The following is a 22,004-nucleotide window of genomic DNA, read 5'->3' on the forward strand; positions in this document are numbered from 1 at the left end:
TCTTTTATTAATTTTAGCCATTTGAAATGTTTACTATTTGAACAGAAACAATAAGCCTTGAAATATACAAAGAAGAATGTTAGAAATAGATAAATATCACCTATGTTGCTTCATTATTAAGTTTACATGTAAATCTGTGTTGAGAAACCCTGCAAGATTACTTTCAGAATCTGATAACACTTTTTAAATTAAAACCCAGGTTTCAAATGTCAAGTTTGCATTTTGATTTAATAAATTTGAATTGAAATCAAGGCATATGTATTGTATAGAAATTTCGTATTTTTCACCTCTAATTCTCTGTTTCCCCTACAAGCAAAAAGTAGCAAAGGGTCACAGATTTCATGCAGTTTCTGGTCCATGCTGAATGGACTTCTGACATTATCACCTTGTTGGTTCAATCATCACTCTGATTAACTCTCTTCTCCCTGCACATTGTGTTTGCACTTCCCTCCACACAAATATAAATCCTAAGGACACTACACAGCTTCTCATTAAATAATGCCAATAAGGATTTTTAAATGTGCATGTTGGGAAACTCTGTAGGCAAAGCAACATTTTATTTTCACAACTTTTTTTTTTAACATAGCTCATTTGGTAAAAAACTACAGTCCAGCTCACTTTTGACACTGTACTTTCATAGTAGTTTCTGGCCACCTACTTTTAATGCAAACTGTCTGCTCTCCTCGTCTTTAATATTTTTAAAACTTGTCTCTTTTCTGTTTAAAATACACTTGCTACTTTTCTTTGCTCCATATTATGACATCTGTTCATAACAACGTGGCTCTCAGTTTGTCAAAAAATAAATCTTATTAAAGAGTCTCATCTAGAACCAGTACAGCAAGTAACATTATCACTTTCTCAGTATTACATTTTCCTCCATCTATTTAAGTTAAGCTTATGAGACCTCTGTTTGTTTCCTAAGCCCAGAAAATATGTCCTCTGTGCTTGATTAAAGTCCTGACTATGGTCTCAGAATTTAAAATGGCAAAGCTAGACCTAGATGAATAGTTCAGTCTTATAACACAAGAACATATAGAAGCCAAGAATCACTCCGCAGAAAAATTGAAGAGGTTGTTGCATGTTTTAAGTAATAGCAATTATTATTATCATGATCATCACTATTAACTTTATCATTATTGAATTTATGAAGTTGAGAAGGAAATACTGTTAACATTCCTTGTATAGGACTATATTAAAATTGACTGTGGTATCAAAAAGGCCTGTACTAGCAAAAGTGACAAGCATTCCAGAAATTTTATTAGAGGATTTGGATTTTACATCTGGAAAAATAAGAACTTATAATAGACAAAATTTGTAGAGACAGTAAGCATTTAGGCTTGCTACTGACTTATGTGAGGAGGATGCATCCATATGAACATGCAATGTTATATGACTTTTTTTCTAAAATGTAATTGCTATCCATGGGGACTGCTAAAAAGGTTCTGTTCAAAGAAGTATTGATCCTCAGCTCCTGCAAAATAATGCTAAGAGCCTCTTGAAAGAAGAAAAAGTGCTGAAAATTTTCCTGTCATTAGGTAGATACTAATGTATATCAAGACATAAATAGCTATGCCTATTAATAGCAGAAACCTACTCTGAGCATTAATCAGTTTATAAATCAATTACTTCTGTGTAATAAGGTCCCCATCTGTTCTTCAATGAAAGAGCAACCTCAGATATGCTTTGTCTACCAACAGGATTATTCATCAGATTTCTAGTCAGCTCATTTTTATAATCTATTTTCAGGATTCTCTGAGTATTAACGAGCATATAATTCATTCTGAAAAATTGTTGGTATAGCAATAAGACATAAGAAGGGAAGAATATGTCCTAGATAGAGTCTGTAAGGGTAGCATTTTTGTTTGCTTTCCTTTACAAGAGCTTTGCAGAGAGGTTGCACTGCATAATGCATACTCAGATGACAAAAGGGACACATTTCTGCTCTCCGAGTCATTTCTTCAAGAAGAAGCCTATTTTAGCAGTCCAGCTGTCCTAGCGTTCATGACAGCAGCAACAGCAGAACTTCTATATGAAACCAAACATTCTCCCTGTGAAGACCTTGATTTTCATTGTCCAGAAGAATTAAACACTCTTCACGATCTCAAGCACATTATGGATGTCTAATCAAGCAGGTGACAAATACAAAAGAAGTTATTCCACTTCTCTAAAAATTTCTGTAGGTACTTGTTACAGTCTATTTACTTTCAAGACAAAAACCCATAGATTTAGATAACCCTTTTTCTGATGTGACTTATACAAAATATGCTCTGACTGGTCTGAAGACTTGCAGAATTTACTTTTGTGTTCCTCTTCTGAAAACAAAATAGGAGAGAAAACCAACTCCAGTCGGAAAAGGGGCTCCACCAATATTCCCGTGGCTGTTACAAGAGTGCATTAACATCAGAATCAGTAGCATCAGTATTTATAAACTTCCACACAGCAATTACACTGTCTGTTCAACAGGCATTTTAAAGCGATGCCTATACCACAGACAAGTAAAGGATACCTCAACATGCTTCAATCAACACAAACATCTGCTACTCCAGTCCCATGATACTAAGAAGTCTGGTGCACAGTCTGCATACAAGTCCATGCTCCTACAGCTGAGGTTGCCATAAATCCTTGTGCTAGCCAGATTAATGCACCTCCAGTATGCCACACATATGCACAGCCACTACAGCACTTCCAGCAAGGTCTACATTGGGCTGCAAGGGGAGCTGTGCAGCACTATCCAAATCCACCCACTCATTCACCTATCCATGATTCAAAGTGACAGACCTGAAGAGTTTCAAAAATTCAGCTACACCACATGAATGTCAGCAAAAGCAACACTAGCCAGCTCTAATAGCACATCACCCTGTCACCCCAGAAGCATGCCACAGTCACATTTGAGAAGTCTTGTGGGCTTCCTTTCTCTCAAAACCATAAGCTTGTACTACACAAAGGCATCAAATCTGGACAGGACTTTTCCAACAACAGTAACAATAATGACTATGGAAAGTGTTGAATCATTCCCAAAAGCTTTTCCAAGTTCCATTACAAAATTACTAAAAAAGATTCTCAGAGCTTGAATTAAATATCTGCAAAATGAGAAAAACCGAAGAGTCTTCTGAGTCCTACTGCTTAGGAAACTCAAGCTGCAGAAGAGAGAAATCCAAATCCATGCTGTGAATCAGATGACAAATAAAGCCACTAGTAAATCTTACACTCAAAAGTAATATGCTAGCTGTTGGACTGTTAATTCTATTTCACTTTCCAGCTCTCACTGCCTCTTTGAGATTTTCTCCTTTACACAGAAAATACAAAATATTTATTAGGAATATAAAAAACTTTCTTCTGAATGAGACAGAAAAGTAGTCAATCTCTTCTATTACTACAATCCATTATATGTTTTCAGTGGCCATCTCTTAAGAATGGCTGGAAGGGACTCTGGAGATCCTCTAGGCCACCTCCCCTGTTAAAGCAGATTCTCCTAAAGCAGGGTGTGCAGGATCACATCCGAGCCAGTTTTTATTATCTCCCTAGAAGACCTCCATTCTGTTTTATCTCAGAATCAAGGGATTTTTTGGGAACAGGATTGACTGATAAGTGCAATTTTCCAATTAAATGATCTTAATTTTATTCTAGTTACATTATGGTTTGGGTCTGTGGTGGCCCAAAAATAAGTTTCAATTCAGATAGATTTAACACCTCTAAAAATGCAGTTTGATATTTGCGTGCTACACCCTGCACAGCGTGAGAGAAGCACATCAGTTTATCAGCTGTACTAAGTCCATTATACCTAAGAAAATTAGGTTTTTCCTACAGGAGGAGCAATTTGAGAACTACTTGATTTAGATGCTCTTTGTCTCATTTTTCCCTTTCCTACTTTTGAGACAAAAAATATTTTTATTTAGCCACTCCATTTCACTGTCTGCATCAGTATCATTTCAGAGGCCAGATACAGGCAGCAGAGGCTGTATTGGGCTGTGTGATCCCAGACGCACAGCACCAACATGCTGCCCTGACTGAAGATTTAGGAGTTTGAATGACTTCAGATACTCCCTGGGCCTTATTCAAGTCTTCACAGACTACCTTTCAGCCAAGAAACTTGAATGACTACACCCAGGATCCACAAAGCCATTTGCAGATCTTCACAGAGATGTGCATCTGGAGAGTCTCAGTCACCTGTTCTGTAAAAATGCTGGCTGAAAACTATGCATAACAGCCAGGTAAACAGCATTGGCCTTCCTCCTCCAATCTGTTAATCACACATTTGCACTGCGTCCACTTTGCTCCAGAGCTGAGTCAGTCTTCTCTGCCATGGTGATCACGTGGGTTTTTTGCTGAGGTTTTTTTTATGGCTGGCTGGCTTCCAGAGATACTCTAGATTTGTGACCATTTTAAAAGGGCTGCTTTTCGTGCAGTGTATTTAGCCAGACCAGATGTTCTTGAAGAAATTACTAGTTTTAATCCTCTTTTCTCCTCAGATTTTATCTTTCAGGACCCCATTTTCTTTGCTACACTTACTAAAGCTCTTTCATCTATTTGGCTCTGATTTTCCACACAAACCAGATTCACTCTGTGTTTTAGGTTTTTGGGGGTTTGTTTGGTTTACTTTTTTTTTTTTTTCTGAAGAGGTAATCTCCAGTTTCCTGGCACTTTTTCTTCAACTGGCTGTTTAGAATCAGCAGGAAGTTTATACTTGGCTGGTTCTCCCAGCAAGGACTTCATGATCCTTTCTGTTATGTTCTGCATTGCCCATATACCTGCTGTTCTGAAAAAGTCTGGCAAATATTACTTATTCTTCACAGATAAAAACAAGTAACACATATTTACCTACATCTTGTAGTAAACATTGAACTTTCCCCATTTGGAACTCCCTAACTCCATCTGCAAGATGTGTTTGTCCTAGCATGATTTCTCAGGCTACAAGATATGTTTTGTTTCCCAGTTCACGCGGGTGATTAGCAGAGACAGGCCTTCCATAGCATTATCAGTGAGCTTTGTATGTTGCACCAACTCTAAAATGCATTTATAGAGCTTCAGTCTGATTGGATTCCTTCACAGGAATATATTTTTACCTGTGTTCCAGCCTGTCCAGCTACTCTTCTCTGCAACTTGCAAGTCCCAGTGAGAATGTAACTACTAGAAACCAGCTAACTGTTATTTCATCGTGTAACTACTAGAATCATGCTATCTGTTATTTCATCACAGAAATTTCAGCAATTTTGGTGAGGGAAATACAATTATTTCTTCAACATTCACCTGGGTAGATTTATCATTCTTTAATGTCAACTAATTAAAGTGCAATTGTACAATGAATAATACCTTCTTACATTTTGTATCTAATTTTATAGAAATAAAAATTACTGGAATTTTTTCTTCCTCTACAATTGAAAATTAAAGCAATTCTTCCTTTTGTATCTTGTAGCTGGGCATGTAGAGGAAAAATCAATGAAACTACAAATTTAAGTGGAAAAATACTTTTGGTTTACACGGCAAGCCTGCTTTTCTGGATTATTTTTATATGATTTTCCATGCAACAGTTCCCAAGTTTCAAATTTATTTCTCAGCCTCCGTTATGGGATAGCTAGAGTATAATAATCTATATACAACTTCAGGAGGAAATACAAAAGCAGCTGATTCTTATCTGATTTATTTCTTTTAAAATAAAGTTCTTGTTACTCTTCCGATCCCGCATGGAATTCAACTGCACATGTGCTTTCTGATTTCCTCATCCCACCCAAGCCTGCTTGGACAGGGATTTCTATATTCCTTCCTAGTCACCTATCCCTGCTTCCACCACTAGAATACTTAATTATTTTGCTTGAGCTTAGTTGGAAACTCATTATGCATCCATGCAGGTCTCCTGACACCCTTGCTGTTTTCAGCATGGACCATTTTATGTCAAAAAAACCCAAATCAGTTTACAAGGGATTTTTGTCTACATATGTGAAATTCTCCATTCAGCTTTAATTTGTCAATGCATATGCAGAGTTTTGTCGAGTACAACTCATTCAGCTTTATTTTCTCATGCTGAATAGCACAATATTCTACAAGTAACACCACTGACAGATGTGTGAGAAAAGACTGGGAATCATGCCTAGAGCAGTCTTCATAAATATAAGATGGTATAGTTTTGATCTTCTATGAACATACTGAATTATTGTTTCTTCAGACCTGTCCTGACATATTGTAAAAGCTTCATTAATAAATCCTAGCCTAATTAAAGTAAGAAAAAATGCCACTGTGAAAGGTTTTGTGCATATTTGACAGTATACAACTTAATTCAGATATTTTTATTGCCCAGGTATTCAGAAAAAAAGAGTATGCATAATTGTACTGAGTAACAAAAATAACCATGCACCTAGGAGTCAGAAAGAGTTTCCCTGAGAAAGATTTCATCCCATCAATGGAAAGCAAAATGTGTGCAAAAGTCTGAACATTCATGCAGATGAGCTTCCACAGTTCCACTTCCCTCAAAGCCTCTCCTCTTGGTTTCATAGTTCTCATAATAACAAAGCGGGGGGAAAAGTAAAGAACAGTTTGACCTTTCATCATTTCAGGTCCCTGAGACGAATGGGAGGAGGTGCACAGTCACCCCCAGAACTGCTCAAATATCTCGGCAAAGGCTTGGAGCTTATGAGCTATTACCCTTACAAGCAGGATTCCCACAGACAGATACCCTAAAAGCAATGCTATGTATAAATACTGGGCAGCTACTGCATTTTCCACTCAATGTGGCTTCAGAATGAATTCATTCTGACATTCATATTTAAACATAATTAAGAGAAAACAATGTCACATAAATGTACCAGACACGGTATTTAATTTAAAATGCTCAATTCAAAGGCTCAGAAAGTCATAAAAACATACCAGCATAAATCTGGTGGGTATTTCTCCAAAACAGTGGAAAATATGCAACTTAATATCCACCCTACCTCTAGAAATATTTACTAATTAATCAAATTATCTCCAAGGTGATTTCAAAATTCTGAAAACTCATGTCCACCTTAGTTTTCATTTAGAAACTAAAGTCTTAAGAAACTGAATCACATGGCACATCAAAATGGTCAATGCCACAATGAAGTTGTTATTTAACTAATAATTAAAAGAAATTTGTTTTGCTTCTGATGCAGTTACTGGTTTTTCCTAGAAGTGATTTCCATAAGGTTGCTCTATCCTGGGTACCCACATATATGTGAAATTCTGAGATTTTCTCAGGTCTTTCATTTGTTTTTTAATAAACCTAAGTGAATCAGACAGTTTGAAACCTAAACCAAAACACACTGTTTTGTGGCTGACTATTTCTGACTTCTAAAATGGTAGTTATATCCTGGGAAAAAGAAATGTAGGTTTTCATCAAGGAGGTAATTTTCAAAATTGAATATAGACATAACTGTAGGTATAAATATTAGCCTATAATAAAACTCCATCTTTATTAATTTATTTTCTTTGAACTATTTGGTTTTCATTACTTATATCAATCTGAATTGCTATAAATATCTCAATATATATGAACAGGCCCAAGAACAGACCTTGTAATTTCTCATTTCCCATAACTTTGTAATGGTTTGTTCTTTTCTTTTGGTATTTTGATTATGTGTTTGGAAAATCAGTATACCAACCACCATTACATCCCTGATTTGAAGAGGCAAATAAATTTTTCCTAGGCACTAGAGTAAACATATAAAACTGAGAAATGCTGACTGAAGAAGATAGTATTAAATCAGGGAAGAAAAATAAAAAGGGAAAAAAACAAACATACAGCACATAAACCTGTAACTAACTTAACTTGGTAATAGATCAGCCCATATTCAGTTCAGCCTCGCTTAAGAATGCACAATAGTGGTCACACAGTCTTCACACTGTTTGTAGAGTTCAGAAACCATGACAGAAAGAGCTTGACACACATTTTACATACTATTTACTCACAGTGGAAGCCTGCTGCACATGGGTGATGCAGAAAAAAAATCTTATTGTCAAATTCAATAGAGATGCTTAACTAAAAAAAAAAAAGAAAAAGGTGGCATTTATTCATTTATTCTTCCCTGTGCATCAACATTCTTCCTCAGAAGCACCAGAAAGTTCAGAACTCAGATATGAATGGGTCCCATGCTTGGGTGTAGAGCTATACCCATCCACCAGACAGAGAGCCTAAACACCTAAGCTCAGACTCCTAGTTCCATTTTGAGGACAAACACCTAAAAGTAGGTGTTTGAAGGCAGAAAAACTTTAAGTAAAATACTGACATCATAAACAGCGACATTATTTTTCTTAACTGCTTTATGGGTAAGATTATGTCCTTTAGAGGGCAATTTGTTCCACTGAGCGTTTGGGAACTGCTTGCGGTCTGTGGGGATCTAGATTTGTCTGCCTTCAAGTAAATCCAAAATAACAGCTAAACAAAAAATTTAATACAAAAAGTCTCATATATGTGTCTAAACCCAGATATCTCAAAGGACATTTATCTTTCAATTTTAATAAATTGATTGATTTCCATAGTTTGACATGATTTATCACTCCCAGACTTGACAGCAGAAGCATCATATTGAGGCACCATCTGGGATGGGTAAAACAATACATGCCAAAACAGACAAGAACTAAAAACAGGCTAGGGAAAAGGCAGTAGAAAAATAAGGATAAAACAAAATGAAGGAAAAAGGTATCCCAAAATATTGGGTAAGCCTATCAGAGTAAAACAACTTTACTCCTCTGTTCTCAATTCAGAAAAGGACTAGCTTCCTATGCTATGACTAAGCAGTGTCTCTCAAACATTTAGGAGCAACAATCCACCTCATAAGTTGGGCTGAGTGGTGTTGATCAGGCAAGTAACATTCTGGAAGCAACCCTCTCTTTGTGCCCTGAACTATTTAGGAGAGTAGGCCCCTCCTTCCCACACATTCCTGCATGGAATCCTCACCAACCAACGTTCTTGCAAGTACCTCAAAGCTGTCCTTCTACCTAGGTTATAGCAACAAGTGTCCATGTCTCTCAGCCTCAGTATGGCTGCTTTCTTTCCTTAAAAGTTTAAAACTCCTGAGTTGTCCTTAACTATAGCAGCAAAAAACTAGTCACCTAACCTTGAAAATATTTACACCTCTTCCCAAGGAATGAAGGGAACAGAACATTTTGCCTCATGGAACAGCCAGTTCTTCCCATAGTTCAGCAGTTGAGTGCATAATTTAGAGTCTGAGGCTCCTTAGAGCTGAGGGTCAAGATGTGTATCTTAAATTTTTCTGCCCTGTGGTGAGGGAACATGAGGCTACTTCACCATTTTTCTATTACTCAAGGTTTAAATGTGGGTCTTCTTAATTTCATATTTTTTTTTTTTATTTCAACAACCAAATGCAAGGGACACTACAGACCAAACAATGCCTTTATGCCAGTACTGATGACCACTAACACTCAGGGTAAGATGAACTCATCTCTTCTCTGCAGCATATATGCCCTATCCCACCAACCCTTGCAGAACTATTGAATGGATCTCTGCAATACTGCAAAAGACAATTCCCCCTGTGGCTGAAAAAATGTGTCTTTAAGCCTGCTCTTTGAATATGCATGGCATACAAACTGTGGTTGGAACTCTAATTAATTGTTACAGGCCAGAACACACAATGAAGTTCCATAGCAGGAACTATCACGGTCTGTAAGCAAAAATCGATAAACATGCTTGCAAACACTCTGTTACAGATATCATGTCTTCCAGAGGATACTGCATATTCCATTTCTTTTCTAAATTGCTCAGCACTGCAGCATCCAGTTGCCAAAGAGCTGGAACTCTCCATCAGCAACTGTTTGTGGCAAATTCTCCACCTGACAAGACAATATAAGAATTAAGACAATCTGCCTTCAGTCTCTATATTAGTTTTTCAGCTCTCTTTTTCTGCAGTTTCCTAACATTTCTGAACTTTCTCAGTATAGAGGTGACACTGAAAGAGGCTGATAGTCAAAGAGAGCTTGTGTCCCTCCATAAATATCAACCTGTTGTCATAGGATGCGGCTTGAGTCCAGAATTAGCTGAAGTATGCCAGGTTGTATACAGTCCAAAGACTTGGAAAGCAGCAGCCTGATTTATTTTCAAACAGATTCTACTTGGTGATTACTCTTGTGTAATTGTAATGATTTATGGTTTTAGTGAAAACATGAACAAGTGTCACCTTCTGAGAAAAAGCCATTTCCACAATTACCTTTTGTGCATGTAATGCAGTGTGGCTGACCACCATAGATAATACCAGGGAAAAGTATCAGGAAGGGTGAAACTATTCCACTAAAAAATCCAAATCAGCTGTTTCAGAAGTATCCATTGTAAAATGCACATACATACTTTTTGATAACACCTCTATTTGTCATGAAAAAGAATGCCCTCATATTATATTGTCAGGAGATCCAGGCTTCCTCTTTCTCTTTAAAAAAAAAAACAAACAAATGAAAGGAAAAAAAAAACACAAAAACAAACCCACAAATGTTTAATACCTAAAGAAAACAGAAGCTTTACTTCAGTGCAAGGGGAAAACTTTTAGTACCTATTTTGCCTTCTTTACCACAAAACCAGAACAGAAGATTACTGTAAACATACAAGAAATGCAGCCTAACAAGCAGAGGTAAGGAAAAAAAAAAGAGAATAAAAAAAGTTAAGCGTCTTGGCTAAACAGACTCATTTGTCTAGGAATAGACTTGCACACGTATTTTAGTACTGGCACTAAACAATGACAGATACAGCAAATAAATGAAGAATTACATCTCTGCCTGGTTTTCTTTCTCTACTCTTTTCCTCCATCTCTGAAAATACTACACACACAGATAAGCCAAACCAGCAGCAAAGCCCTGCCAATTTGCCAGCACTCTTTTTCTTCAGTCAGATGCTTTTTAAATTTACATTACAAATTTCAACTGTACTGTAGGGTAGTAAATCACAAATTCTGGAGACTAAAACCCTCTAATTTTGTAGAAGCCAAGTGTAAATTAATAACAAGCAGAAATGGGCAGAAGAGTAACACATCCAGTTGGCTGCCCTGCGTGCCCTCTCTATAGTTTTTTAGTGGGGGTCTCCATATGTACTTGAAACATCACACACAGGAAAAAAACCCTAAAAACAATTAGCTGATATGTGTAACCACACCTCTGCAGATGAAAAATCCCACACATTGAATGAAAATTCATAATGCAGAGTGAATCAGTACTTGGCTAAATACAACCTAAATGATTTTAGAACAGTAGCCATCCTCTGACTCATATATAGGTGAAGCTAAGAGCACCAGCTGTTTCAATAACTGTTTCCAGAAAACTTTTTTTAGCAGAAAGGAAGCACTTTCTGCTGGTAACTGATTTCTGCACAAATATGTTGTAAAAAGGAATATCAGGATTTGTGTGATCTAACATGATTTATCTTGGTTTAGGATCTAATATGCTTTATCTAGCTTTCAGCTGCATGTAAAAGAGGTCATTTGGGTACAGATTAGATGTGTGAAATTACGCACTGCTAGCTGAATTCATCCTTTTCTGGCTTCGATGAAGTTTTACATTTGGTCAGTAACTATTGTTATGCAAGCAGAAAACAAGATAGTGAAAATACTATTGGGTTCACAGGAAAAGAACTGGAATACACTGAGTTCATCTATGCCTGCTACAAAGGACTAGCTCTGGCTTCACAAATAGGGATAAATCTTCTTTAAATTTCCAGTAGTCTAATTTAATTATTTGTGCACTAATTGTATAATCAAATCCAACAATCTGCCACCAGAAAGGTATCAACAAGAGGAAGACGTACTTGACAGCAGTGGCATTGTGATATGTAAATGTACCACCCTTTGCCTTTTTGTATTTTTTTTTCTTTTTTAAACTCTGCTCTCAGCACCAATTTAGACAAAAGGTAACAGTGCAAATATCTCTGCACATTTTTCTCATCCCTCGCACCAAAACAGACATTGGCACTAGCTCTATTATTTTTTGGTCACTCTGTGTGATTTGGTCACCTCAGTATTCTTTGGAACGTTTTATAAGCACAAGTTGCTCCCTTCACTTCCAACCTCTTGAGGAACTTAGAACAGCATCAAAAGTAACACTAAATTATGCACTCTGGTTATCCATTGCGTGTCCTAGACACAAATATGAAGGGCCTAAGAAGAAACAGTACTTTGGTGACTGATGCCACCTTTACATAAAAAAGGGAGAAAAGCACCTGTAAAAGGGAGGAATACTCTCTATTGCACTCACCCTTAAATAGATACTAGGCACAGGAGAACTCAAGAGAGTTTTTTTCATTTGTTTTGTCTGTTTTTCCCAGCTTAGGCACTTGAATAGAATGCCACGTCTCAGTCTTCTTGGCATTCCAATATTGCCAAACTATGATTGTCATCAGTTAAGGACATCCTTACTTGAGGTCCCTTATGCCTTAAAGTGTGATATCAGAGAAAATATTTCTTGCATTTCCTTTTCAGCACAGTTGCTTCACCCCAAAATAAAATTATGATTCACCAGGTTTCCTTCGTGTATTTCACAAATCAGGCATCTGTTACACAAATAGCCACTGTAAGTAACATACAACACAAAATAAATGGATTGAAATACAGGAAATACGATTTTCAGAAAAATAATTAAGCAGCCTGTTAAGGATTCTATTTATTTAGTGACTCAAAAACCATGAAGTTAAAATATTAAAGCTTCATTCCCTCTATCTCTGAATTTGTTGATTATAACTACAAGTGTTTATCATCAGCATAAAGTAAAGATTTGATCCTACATAACTACTTGCAACTTTTCCTGTTGTTCATAGTAAAGGGAACTCGAGAGCACTGACCCAAAAATTAACTGTAAGGAGAGTTTGAGTGATTTTTGCCTCCATTTTTTATAGACTTGGCTAAGTACCATTTTAACCAAAGACAAATTAATGTTATGAAGGTTTCTGACAAAAGATATAGTAATCCCTGTTTATAACAATAGCAAACAATTGTTTTTTTTCAAAATGGAATTACAACTCTGGTGAGGATTTGATTTATTTAAAAATATTTAAAATTAAAATTTGTTAATAATTATACTATTTATTAAAATTCAGGTAAAGTTTGAAAAAGCATTTCAGGTTATATATATGTGAATTTTTAAGAAACCTCAATCAGGGAATCAAATTCCCTCTTTATTTCACATAGGTACACAAAAATATATATACTCAAAGAATAGTATAATTTACTTAACTCATTATTTAGCCTACCATCTAGCCATTAATGTCTCATCTCAAAGTGAACTGTCACATGTAACATCTATTTCAGACACTTGACACATGCAAACAATAGCAAGAATTCTCTTAAGTAAAATTTGTTCTCCAAAGTAGCTCCTTTTCCAGAAGATTCATAGTTCCAATCTTCCCTTTAATTCCTTGAATGCCTTGTTAATAGATGTGCATGTAAAAACATATATACATAAACACATAGATAAACCAAAATCCTCAAGATTCCAGAATTTAAAGTTGAATTACACACATAAAAACGAAAGTATTATATATTTAGCCTGTATAAAGAATTTAATTTGAACTTTGCAGTTAAAATGGGCTAAAATTGCCTTTAAAAGCAGACTCTGAGGTGTGTGTTGTTGTAACTGAAAGATGTGCAAGTTCTGAATGAGAACAAGATCTGTGGTGAGCTATGTAAATACAGAAGCAGGTGCAACAGGCTCATATTCAACCTTCTGGGCATCCCAAATAGCAAATAGACTTCATAGATGGAACATTTACATGAGAAAGGGCAACTCAGGCATGTGCCCTGTAAATGCCTTAATGACCTGAGTTTATAAAGAAGTTCAACTTATGGAAGAAGAAAAAATGCACACTTTGTATGTTTGTGAAAAGATTATGCAGGCTGGCTTATTGTTTATGGCAACTGTAGCATAAAGACTTTTATAAATCAGCATGTATTAGCTTTTTACTCTTTACAGACACATCAGCAAATTTGTCATGTAGGTAGACACAAATAAATGTCTGAATTTTGAAGCTCTCATTTCAAAAAAATAGAAAAAAATAAAGGTGAGAACAGATACTTGTGATAGCCACCCACCACATAATGCCAAAGCCCCACTATTAATACCGACCTTTCCTAGATGTCATGGTTTTTAAAATCCATTTTTGAAAATAAATTTACTCATTTAAAAACTACTATTTAGATTTTTGCTTTTATATTTTAAGAAATATAACAGAGTTTTCAGGAAATCTAGCTTTCATCTTTGCCAATGTTTTTATGCATCACTCTACTGTTACTTGAGGTGAGCAATAAAAAAGCAAAGCTCACAAAACAAATCCATGCAGAGTCAGGCATTCTCTGTCTGTGAGCCTGCTATTGCTGCAGCGAGATAAAATATTTGCCCTTCTAAAACCCCAACGAGTGCTTCTTCCCTAATCCATAATCATTATGCATGCATTGTTCCAACAGGCAGCTTTGAACAATTTGACTCTTAGGCTTCTCCGTCAAGAGCTTAAAAGGCTTTCACTTGCTCTATTCTTCTTTATTCTTCTACACAAAGAAAATTGCTGAGATACATCAAATACTGCTTTGCTAAAGATATTATCATATGAAACTTGCTTATTCAAACAACATGCTCTTCCTATAAAGTACAGGGCACAGAACCATGACATGTGGGATGACAACTTTGATGTACCCACAATGGGCAGCGATGTCTCAGCACACAGCGCCAGCTCATGTTTAAATGCACATCCTGTCTGATGCACTCTGGAAGCACACTAACCCCACTTTTACAAGGGATTAACTTCCACTAAACTGGTGGAAACAGGACCTTTTTAACAGATGTTCTGCATTTCTTTTGTGATAACTTGAATTTCAAATGGATGTCTGATTTTGGTTTGAGTTTTTGTTTTTTTTCCAATGACGATTATCTTGTGTTTACAAACTATTTTCCAGACATACACTTGTAAAAGACAGGACATACCCATATTTTGGCCCAAATAAATTTTTGAAAAAGTTTGCAAACAAGAAATTATTATTTAATGTATTCCTTTTTAGAAAGCTTTCCTATCACAAAACAGTATCTGGTAATCTCGCAAGGTCGGATTATACTGTAAAAGAACACTTTGTTTATAAAATGTCTATCTTTCCAAAAATACAGAGAAATTTGTAAACAAAATATTTTCAAATATGCTTTTTCTATAAATATGAGATTATTACTGTTGCAGTTTATTACATGTAACATGGAGCTTATTGTCTTCCCAGTGGCAGTGTATGCAAAACTAATACATTCCAACAAACAGTTAGGCATGACAGATGAGGAAATGAACTTGAACAAAAATAACTGAAGTGCGTCAATGGTCAAAATTTAGTTTGAGGCATTCCCTTTGTTTTCCAGAGAGAAAAGTACAATTAGAAAGATTCAACTGACAAATCAGTTATTATTTAAAAAAAAAAAAACAAAGTGCCAATGCTAAGGAAATAAAGTTATACACGTTTAATTGAAAACTGTAGAAAAGTAGGATGTAAATTATTCCAATTTGCTTCCATGTTGGAAGTATTTGCTGTGCAAGAGAAAAAGTCAGTAATTTTTCTCCTGGTTGCCACACACAATTGCAAAACTAGAACTTGAACAATTTTCTAAGATAATTAAACAACAGGTATATTGATTGTCTTGTTTCTAGCCTTTTTTGTCTTGTTATTGAGTTATGCTGAAAGTCTCTCATAGCTAGCACTTCACTCTGTGCCTTTTTTCCAGATGTGAAAACATGGCTTATTAGCTTGTGAAACATCTGCATGTTTTTACAAAAGCTGGGTCATTAAATAAAAAAAAAAATAAAAAAAAGGAAAAAAATTAAAAGCAAGCAACATAAGTAGAATTAAATGAGATGTTTTGACATTAATACTATGACAAAAACTACATGAAGAAAAACAAATGTTAAAAGAAAATTTCTTCTGTCCATACATGAAATGTTGAAGTGCTCAGTCCTTTGCCAAACAAATGCTAACTATCACACAGAGTACCAATTAGTTAAACCACAACAAGTTTTATTTTTCCCCTGAAATTCCATCATTCTGTTCTGTTAGGATTTCATACAGCTTTTGCTTTGCTTCCCACTTTTGTTCCTGTCTCTTTCAACCATAATACCAGATTACAAGACAAGACCTGAATGTGTTGTTTAGCTAGTTTGGAAATCCTAAATAATTCACCCTAATAATTAAAACCAAGGCTTCAGTCACCTCACAGCTGATTTGGAGCTGCCAAAACTGGCATATCCAAGGAAATAAACCTTTTGGATAATGGCTGTCCTGAGGCACTCCAACAGAACTAGACGTGAAGTAGAAGGAAAGACGAGGAAGATAAGATCTGGGAAGGAAAAACATGAAGGAGTCATAATGGTAAGCTTGAAGATAAGGGGGAAAAATTGAATACCAGGTGTAGAGATAGTAAAGATATGCTGGTGAAAGGAAAAAAAACTCTTTTGATTTAGAAACATAAATTCTCTAAAGATTTGTTGAAGAATGTTAGAAGATAGAGAGGCAAACAAGTGCTACTACAATACTGAAGATAAAATAAGAAACTTTACCAAAAGTCAACTTGAGAAGACTGTTTAAAGATGTAAGACTGAAACCTAATAACTTACTATAACATCAGCAGTATGATTTCTGTGCTCAGTTTGTAATTTTTTTCTGATTGGAGTGAGAAGGGGTCTGGTTAAATCAACGCAATTATAAACCTCTGTAGTCTACATATTTCTCCCTCATTAGTGAATTCAGCCTACTGATACATGTCCTAAAAAAGGAAAGTCATGAACTTCAACCAATGAATTAGCAGTAAAACTACAACGGCACCATCAGAGACCTCTTAGTGCAGCCTCTCAACAAGAATCTTTAGGACTTAAATTATTTGTCAGGATATTGAATATGGCACAGAAGATGAAAGCAGACAGCCCAAATACTGTATATTAAAAGTGCTTGGTGAGTCACAGCTTTAAACACCAGCAACAAAATTGAATATTTATTAATAGTGCAATTTTGATTAAATATAAGCTAACATCAGATCTTGTTTCTAGCAGTCTAGGAAGGCAAATAAATTCTGAAAGCCTAATTAAAGCATACGCAAGTTGTTTTACAAATCACAAGGACAGCCTTACCTGAAAGTATTTTACTTTTCTGTACTCAGCTGTATAGTATTACTTCATGAATTAATAGGGACAGTACTGAACCTAAAGGTAGTTAATTTTAAATTCAATTAATGAAAAGTATGAAAATCCACTCTAACAAAATCACAGCAGAGTAAGGCAGCATCAGATCTATATGGCCTGGGACAAAGGCTAATCTGGAATTAAAAGGGATAATATGACTTATATAATATGGGAACAGAAAAAGGACAAAAACAGATGCATATTTATGTGTAGCTATGAAGCTTATGAATATCTTGATTATCTGCTTTAAAACATCTGGTTACCTTCATCTTGCAGAAGAATTAAGGAAACAGAAATAAAACATACCTGTATTAGAGAGAGATCCTCAAGCTTCAATCTGAAGAGGTAGTTTCTGGAGTTAAGAAAATAGCAGATAAAAATGAATTGTTACTAATGTTTCAGTGAAAAACCCAAATGTTACCACTGTTTAAATAAAAACATAATTAGTGACTATAAAGGCAGAAAAAAAAATTAAAAGTGACAGGTATTCAGGGCTTCAAATTCTTTCAGAGGCTGTCTTAATATACAGCCCTTTGGGATAAGGACTAAGCTAATTTCTAAAACAGATCTTCAGTCTGAAGGTCTGGCTGAACATGAATAAAGTAGATATTTATACTGCATGCATGTACATCTGATTCATTTCTCCAGTCTTCCTTTAGAATCAATGGGAAGAAATACTCAGTGCTGTGGCAAATCCATGTCACCAGTGCTGGATTTCTCCACCAGAACACATGGACAAGCAGATTAAAGCTCTCCATTTCTCCCCACAAAGATGGGAACCTCATGCATTTAGCTCAGCCACAGGAACCCAGCATGATGGCAAATCTGAGTTTTCACAATTTTGAGCAAAGGCTTGCCCTGTGTGGTCTAATTTCTTTGAAGCCTAAGAATTTTTTTCCACAGACAGCAGGTGCTATGCACAAACCAACCAAGCACAGTATTCAAAAGCCTGTGAATTCATTGCAAAAATCTTCTTCACTCTGCCTTTTCTCTACAGCAGAATCACTGCACCTACAGTCTTTGGGAGGGGTCCAGGCAAATCAAAGGAGCAAGACATATTCGTCCTCCACCACTGTTTTCTTTCTTTTTTAGTTCTTATCACACCTCTTTTTCTTCTTTTCATTATCCATTTTTTCTACTGCATCTTCACGGAAGTAATACCCCTCAGTCCTCTTCTGCCTGTTTGTCATCATATTTAAAACAATTCTGATTTTCCAATGCTACTACAGAGTGATTATGTTTTAGAGATAAAAATAAAAAAGTTTTTTAAAAAATAATATAAATTACTTCAATCTTAATTTATTCATAACAAATATGTAACACCAAATTATAAGATTTTTAAAAATTCACTTAAAGTAACAAAAAACCCAGATGATAAAGAGATTATTAAATTTAAACTTGAACTTTAGATATTTGCACTACTCATTAATTATCTGCAATATTAAGTCCTGTAACTTAAAGGTGTGTAATCAAACTTTTTGAGTTAATAATTCCAATTCTTTCCAAAGAGGTATGAGGTATTGTTAAAGGGCACAGAAGGTCAGAACCTGTAGTTTACATCTCTTTTATTTCTTTTTTAAATGAGACAGAGGGAAGGAGAGAAGAACAAAACCAAATTGTGTCTAACACAGAAACCAAACCACCATGGCCATCATGGCTATCTTTACTTATGGACTTTCAGAAACAGTTATGAGTATTTATTTATTGACTCTGGCACATATATGGTCTACTTAAATTGTGGCTGTACAGGAACCATGTCACTAGTTTTTTCTAGGAGCATTGCTAAAGAGAATTACTCAAAATGCAGGAGGTGGGTTATTAAAGGCAAGAATTCATGTGAAAGTAAAATGAAGACAGAATACTTATTATTATACAGCTAAATCACCACAAAGAAATAGCTATAATACTTGGGTTTGAGTCATGAAGAGACCTGAAGTGGATAAACAAAGAAAACAGTTCTTTTCAAAACAATGTGTACACACACAAAGATCCACCAACAAGTTACATGCAAGTGGACTTGAAAGACTTTCACCAAAACACCAGGAACTAATGCATTATAGCCTTTCTAACACCTCTACATTCCCTCTGTAAGGACAAAAAATACCTTCACTTCTGCAGAGTGTCTTGCCCAGAAGTACTCAGCAGGGAGCATAATTACTTGGTCTGCTCCACATCTTGGTGCATTTAAACTTCCATCACCCATCACTGTACTCCTTTCACTCAAAGAAACAAACTTCTCTGCTGGTGCAAAACAACATTTTTTTTTTCTTCCAGTGAAACTAAACTGCATCACCAGCAGGTATAAACTGCTCTCTTAACTCAGTGGTATCAGACTCACAGAAATGGTACGTAAATGCCCCATCTCACTCCACAAATAAATGCAGTCTCTTCTTGCTTCTTCTGCAAGAAGCATGTGAGCAGTCTGGTCTCACATGTTTTGTTTTCGGGTCCATACTCCATATAGCTTTCAATTTGTATGTGTACTTCATCTTCAGATATCTGCTGAAAATTTATGCCTGATGAGGACTTTTTGGGCTAGATTATCAAATTAATAATGTCTTTTAATCATCTTCCATTCTGACATCATTTCAGCCTATTAAAAAGTCAGCTATGGTCCCAAACTGTAAAGATTCTAAACACATAAATGCACAAACACAGTGCCAGCCTGAAGAAAAACAGACACTCAGTACTTTTCTTGTCTTTTTTTTTCCTAGAAAATGAGATTTTTATCCTATTCAGTAGAACACAACACTTCTACACATTAATATATTCAGTGTGAAATTAGAAAAATTGACCCTATAAGTGTTAGAGAGACTAAAATGTCTATATTCATGTGAATGATCAAGAGGCAGAGCTAATAAGTGTACATTTTTCAATTTCCTGTGGCTGCCAATAACCAATTAAAATATTTTTAGCTTTGTAAAGCCAGCAGAAGGAAAACTGAAAAAGAAAAGCAATGTGCAAGAGACAGTAAAAAACACCTTAGGAACATAAACTGGGCAAATGGACAGCACAGAATGACTGTGACTACATAAATAATTCTGGGCTAAGTGTCAAACTAGCACTCAGAGAGCAATCAGAGCTATTCCTACCTAGATGCGCCCACTTCAGTAAATCTTGCAGGATTACATTTAGCTTTACAAATCCAACAGTTTAATATTTTAAAGTATGCATCACTAGCACAGGAGAACTCATTCAGAAAGCAAATGTACAAGAAAAAATCTAAAATAAAATTAAAGAAATGAGCGTGACAGTAAAAAAACACACAGGAAATGTAGTATTAATAAATCTGGTAATCCAAAGAAAAAGTCATTGCCAATTTTCATGACATGTGCAGAGCCATTATGCTCCTCACAAGACAGGTAACAACATTTTTTCAAAGTGTTATTGAGATTATGCCCTGGACTGCCATTTTTCAGTCTCAGTTTAGCTTTATTCCAGTGCATTTATGCTTTGAAGGCAACAAAGAATGAAAAAGAAAAAAATGAAATTATATTTCTGAAGCACAACTACGACCTCTTAGCACACAGTCCTCCTTCTCTTCCAAATATGGTGGCAATGAGCAGGACAAATTTTGCACGCTGGAACAAAACTGATTTGACACTGGCGGTAATTGGCAAATTTGTTTCCATTTGGTGCTTAATGAATGAGGAAAGCAAATATGTTACATAAATCTGCAAACAGAAGGACACTTAATGAGAAGAAAACACAACTAACACTGAGATAAAGCAACATCCTTTACTCCTTCAGAGATCCAGCAGGCAGCAAGCATTTTGCTTTATATTCACAGCACTGAACAACTCTTCTAGCTCAGCTGTTATAATTAAAACCCATTAGTCAAGAGCCTGCTCAAACCCAAGTGTAAACAGTTCCACGGGAATCAGCGAGAACTGAATGAAAGCACACAAAAAGTATGCTCCAGTCACCTCCTTCACAACAATACACTTCAATCTATTGCAGTGAATATGTTCAGTATGACTACAGCTAAAAATATACAACTAATCTTCTGTATGTTCCTGAATAATCCAAGTCAAAAAACAATTGAAAATGCATAGAGATTCCAAAGTATATCATGTTAGTAAAGTTTGTTAAATCCAGCATTTTACCCTTTTCTCTGTGAAACTGCAAGCTATAAAAGCTGAATGGGACAACAATAAATACTCTTTCATTAGACACAGACCTGAATTAGAAGAACTTTAAGATGGCACACACAGTTCAGGAAGACATGGATTCAGAATTAAGCCTTGTTAAAAAAGATGGCAAAATATTAATCATAATATTGCAGAAAAACTCCACAACCCATCATAAACCCCCGCATGCATTTGCAATTGAAAGACTAAATCAATAAATAGGGGTTTCAGCAAACTCAGATAATCAGAAACTCAGACATGCTGCCAAATCTCCTGGAAATAAACTAACAAAACTAGCAAACTAACAAAAGATTACTTCCTGTTCACTTCAAGAAACTAATTCACATGAAAGAAGAAAATTTTATTCTATTCACTGGGAGAAAAAAAATGGTAAGACTAAAAATGTAAAGTATAAACTCAGCATGAATTAACTGTGAAGCAAAATTTCACAATTCCACAATTACGATGGTAAAGTTCTGGGTGAAAGGCAATTCTAGTTTTTCAGTCTAGTAAAGTCAGCAAGTGGAAAGAAAATTTAAAGAAAAAAATTAAGGGCAAAAGGAGATAATCAATATAAATAAAACCATTATGTACAAAATTTATTTGGTTAAATCACGAGTCTTTAGGAAAAATATCTCAAAAAGCCAAGGGTGATACACTGGAAATAAAAGAAACCTTATACAAGTGTTCTAGTTGAACCATTTATGAAAATGGTCAAATTACAATAACAAAAAGCATAA

At 35.5% G+C, this 22,004-nt stretch overlaps 1 protein-coding gene across 4 annotated transcripts in view; it reads right to left on the reverse strand.

The window, feature by feature from the left end:
* The window catches only part of SEMA5A (semaphorin 5A), a 312,741-nt gene that overhangs the window by 166,489 nt on the left and 124,248 nt on the right, over window positions 1–22,004 (reverse strand). For all 4 annotated transcript variants that reach the window (XM_068196491.1, XM_068196502.1, XM_068196480.1 and 1 more), the window contains one exon: window positions 17,441–17,486. In XM_068196491.1, coding sequence (XP_068052592.1) covers window positions 17,441–17,486 — 46 coding nt within the window. The remainder of the gene's footprint in view (window positions 1–17,440; window positions 17,487–22,004) is intronic.

Source organism: Anomalospiza imberbis, chromosome 1 (assembly GCF_031753505.1).
Source record: "Anomalospiza imberbis isolate Cuckoo-Finch-1a 21T00152 chromosome 1, ASM3175350v1, whole genome shotgun sequence".
Classification (NCBI taxonomy): domain Eukaryota; kingdom Metazoa; phylum Chordata; class Aves; order Passeriformes; family Viduidae; genus Anomalospiza; species Anomalospiza imberbis.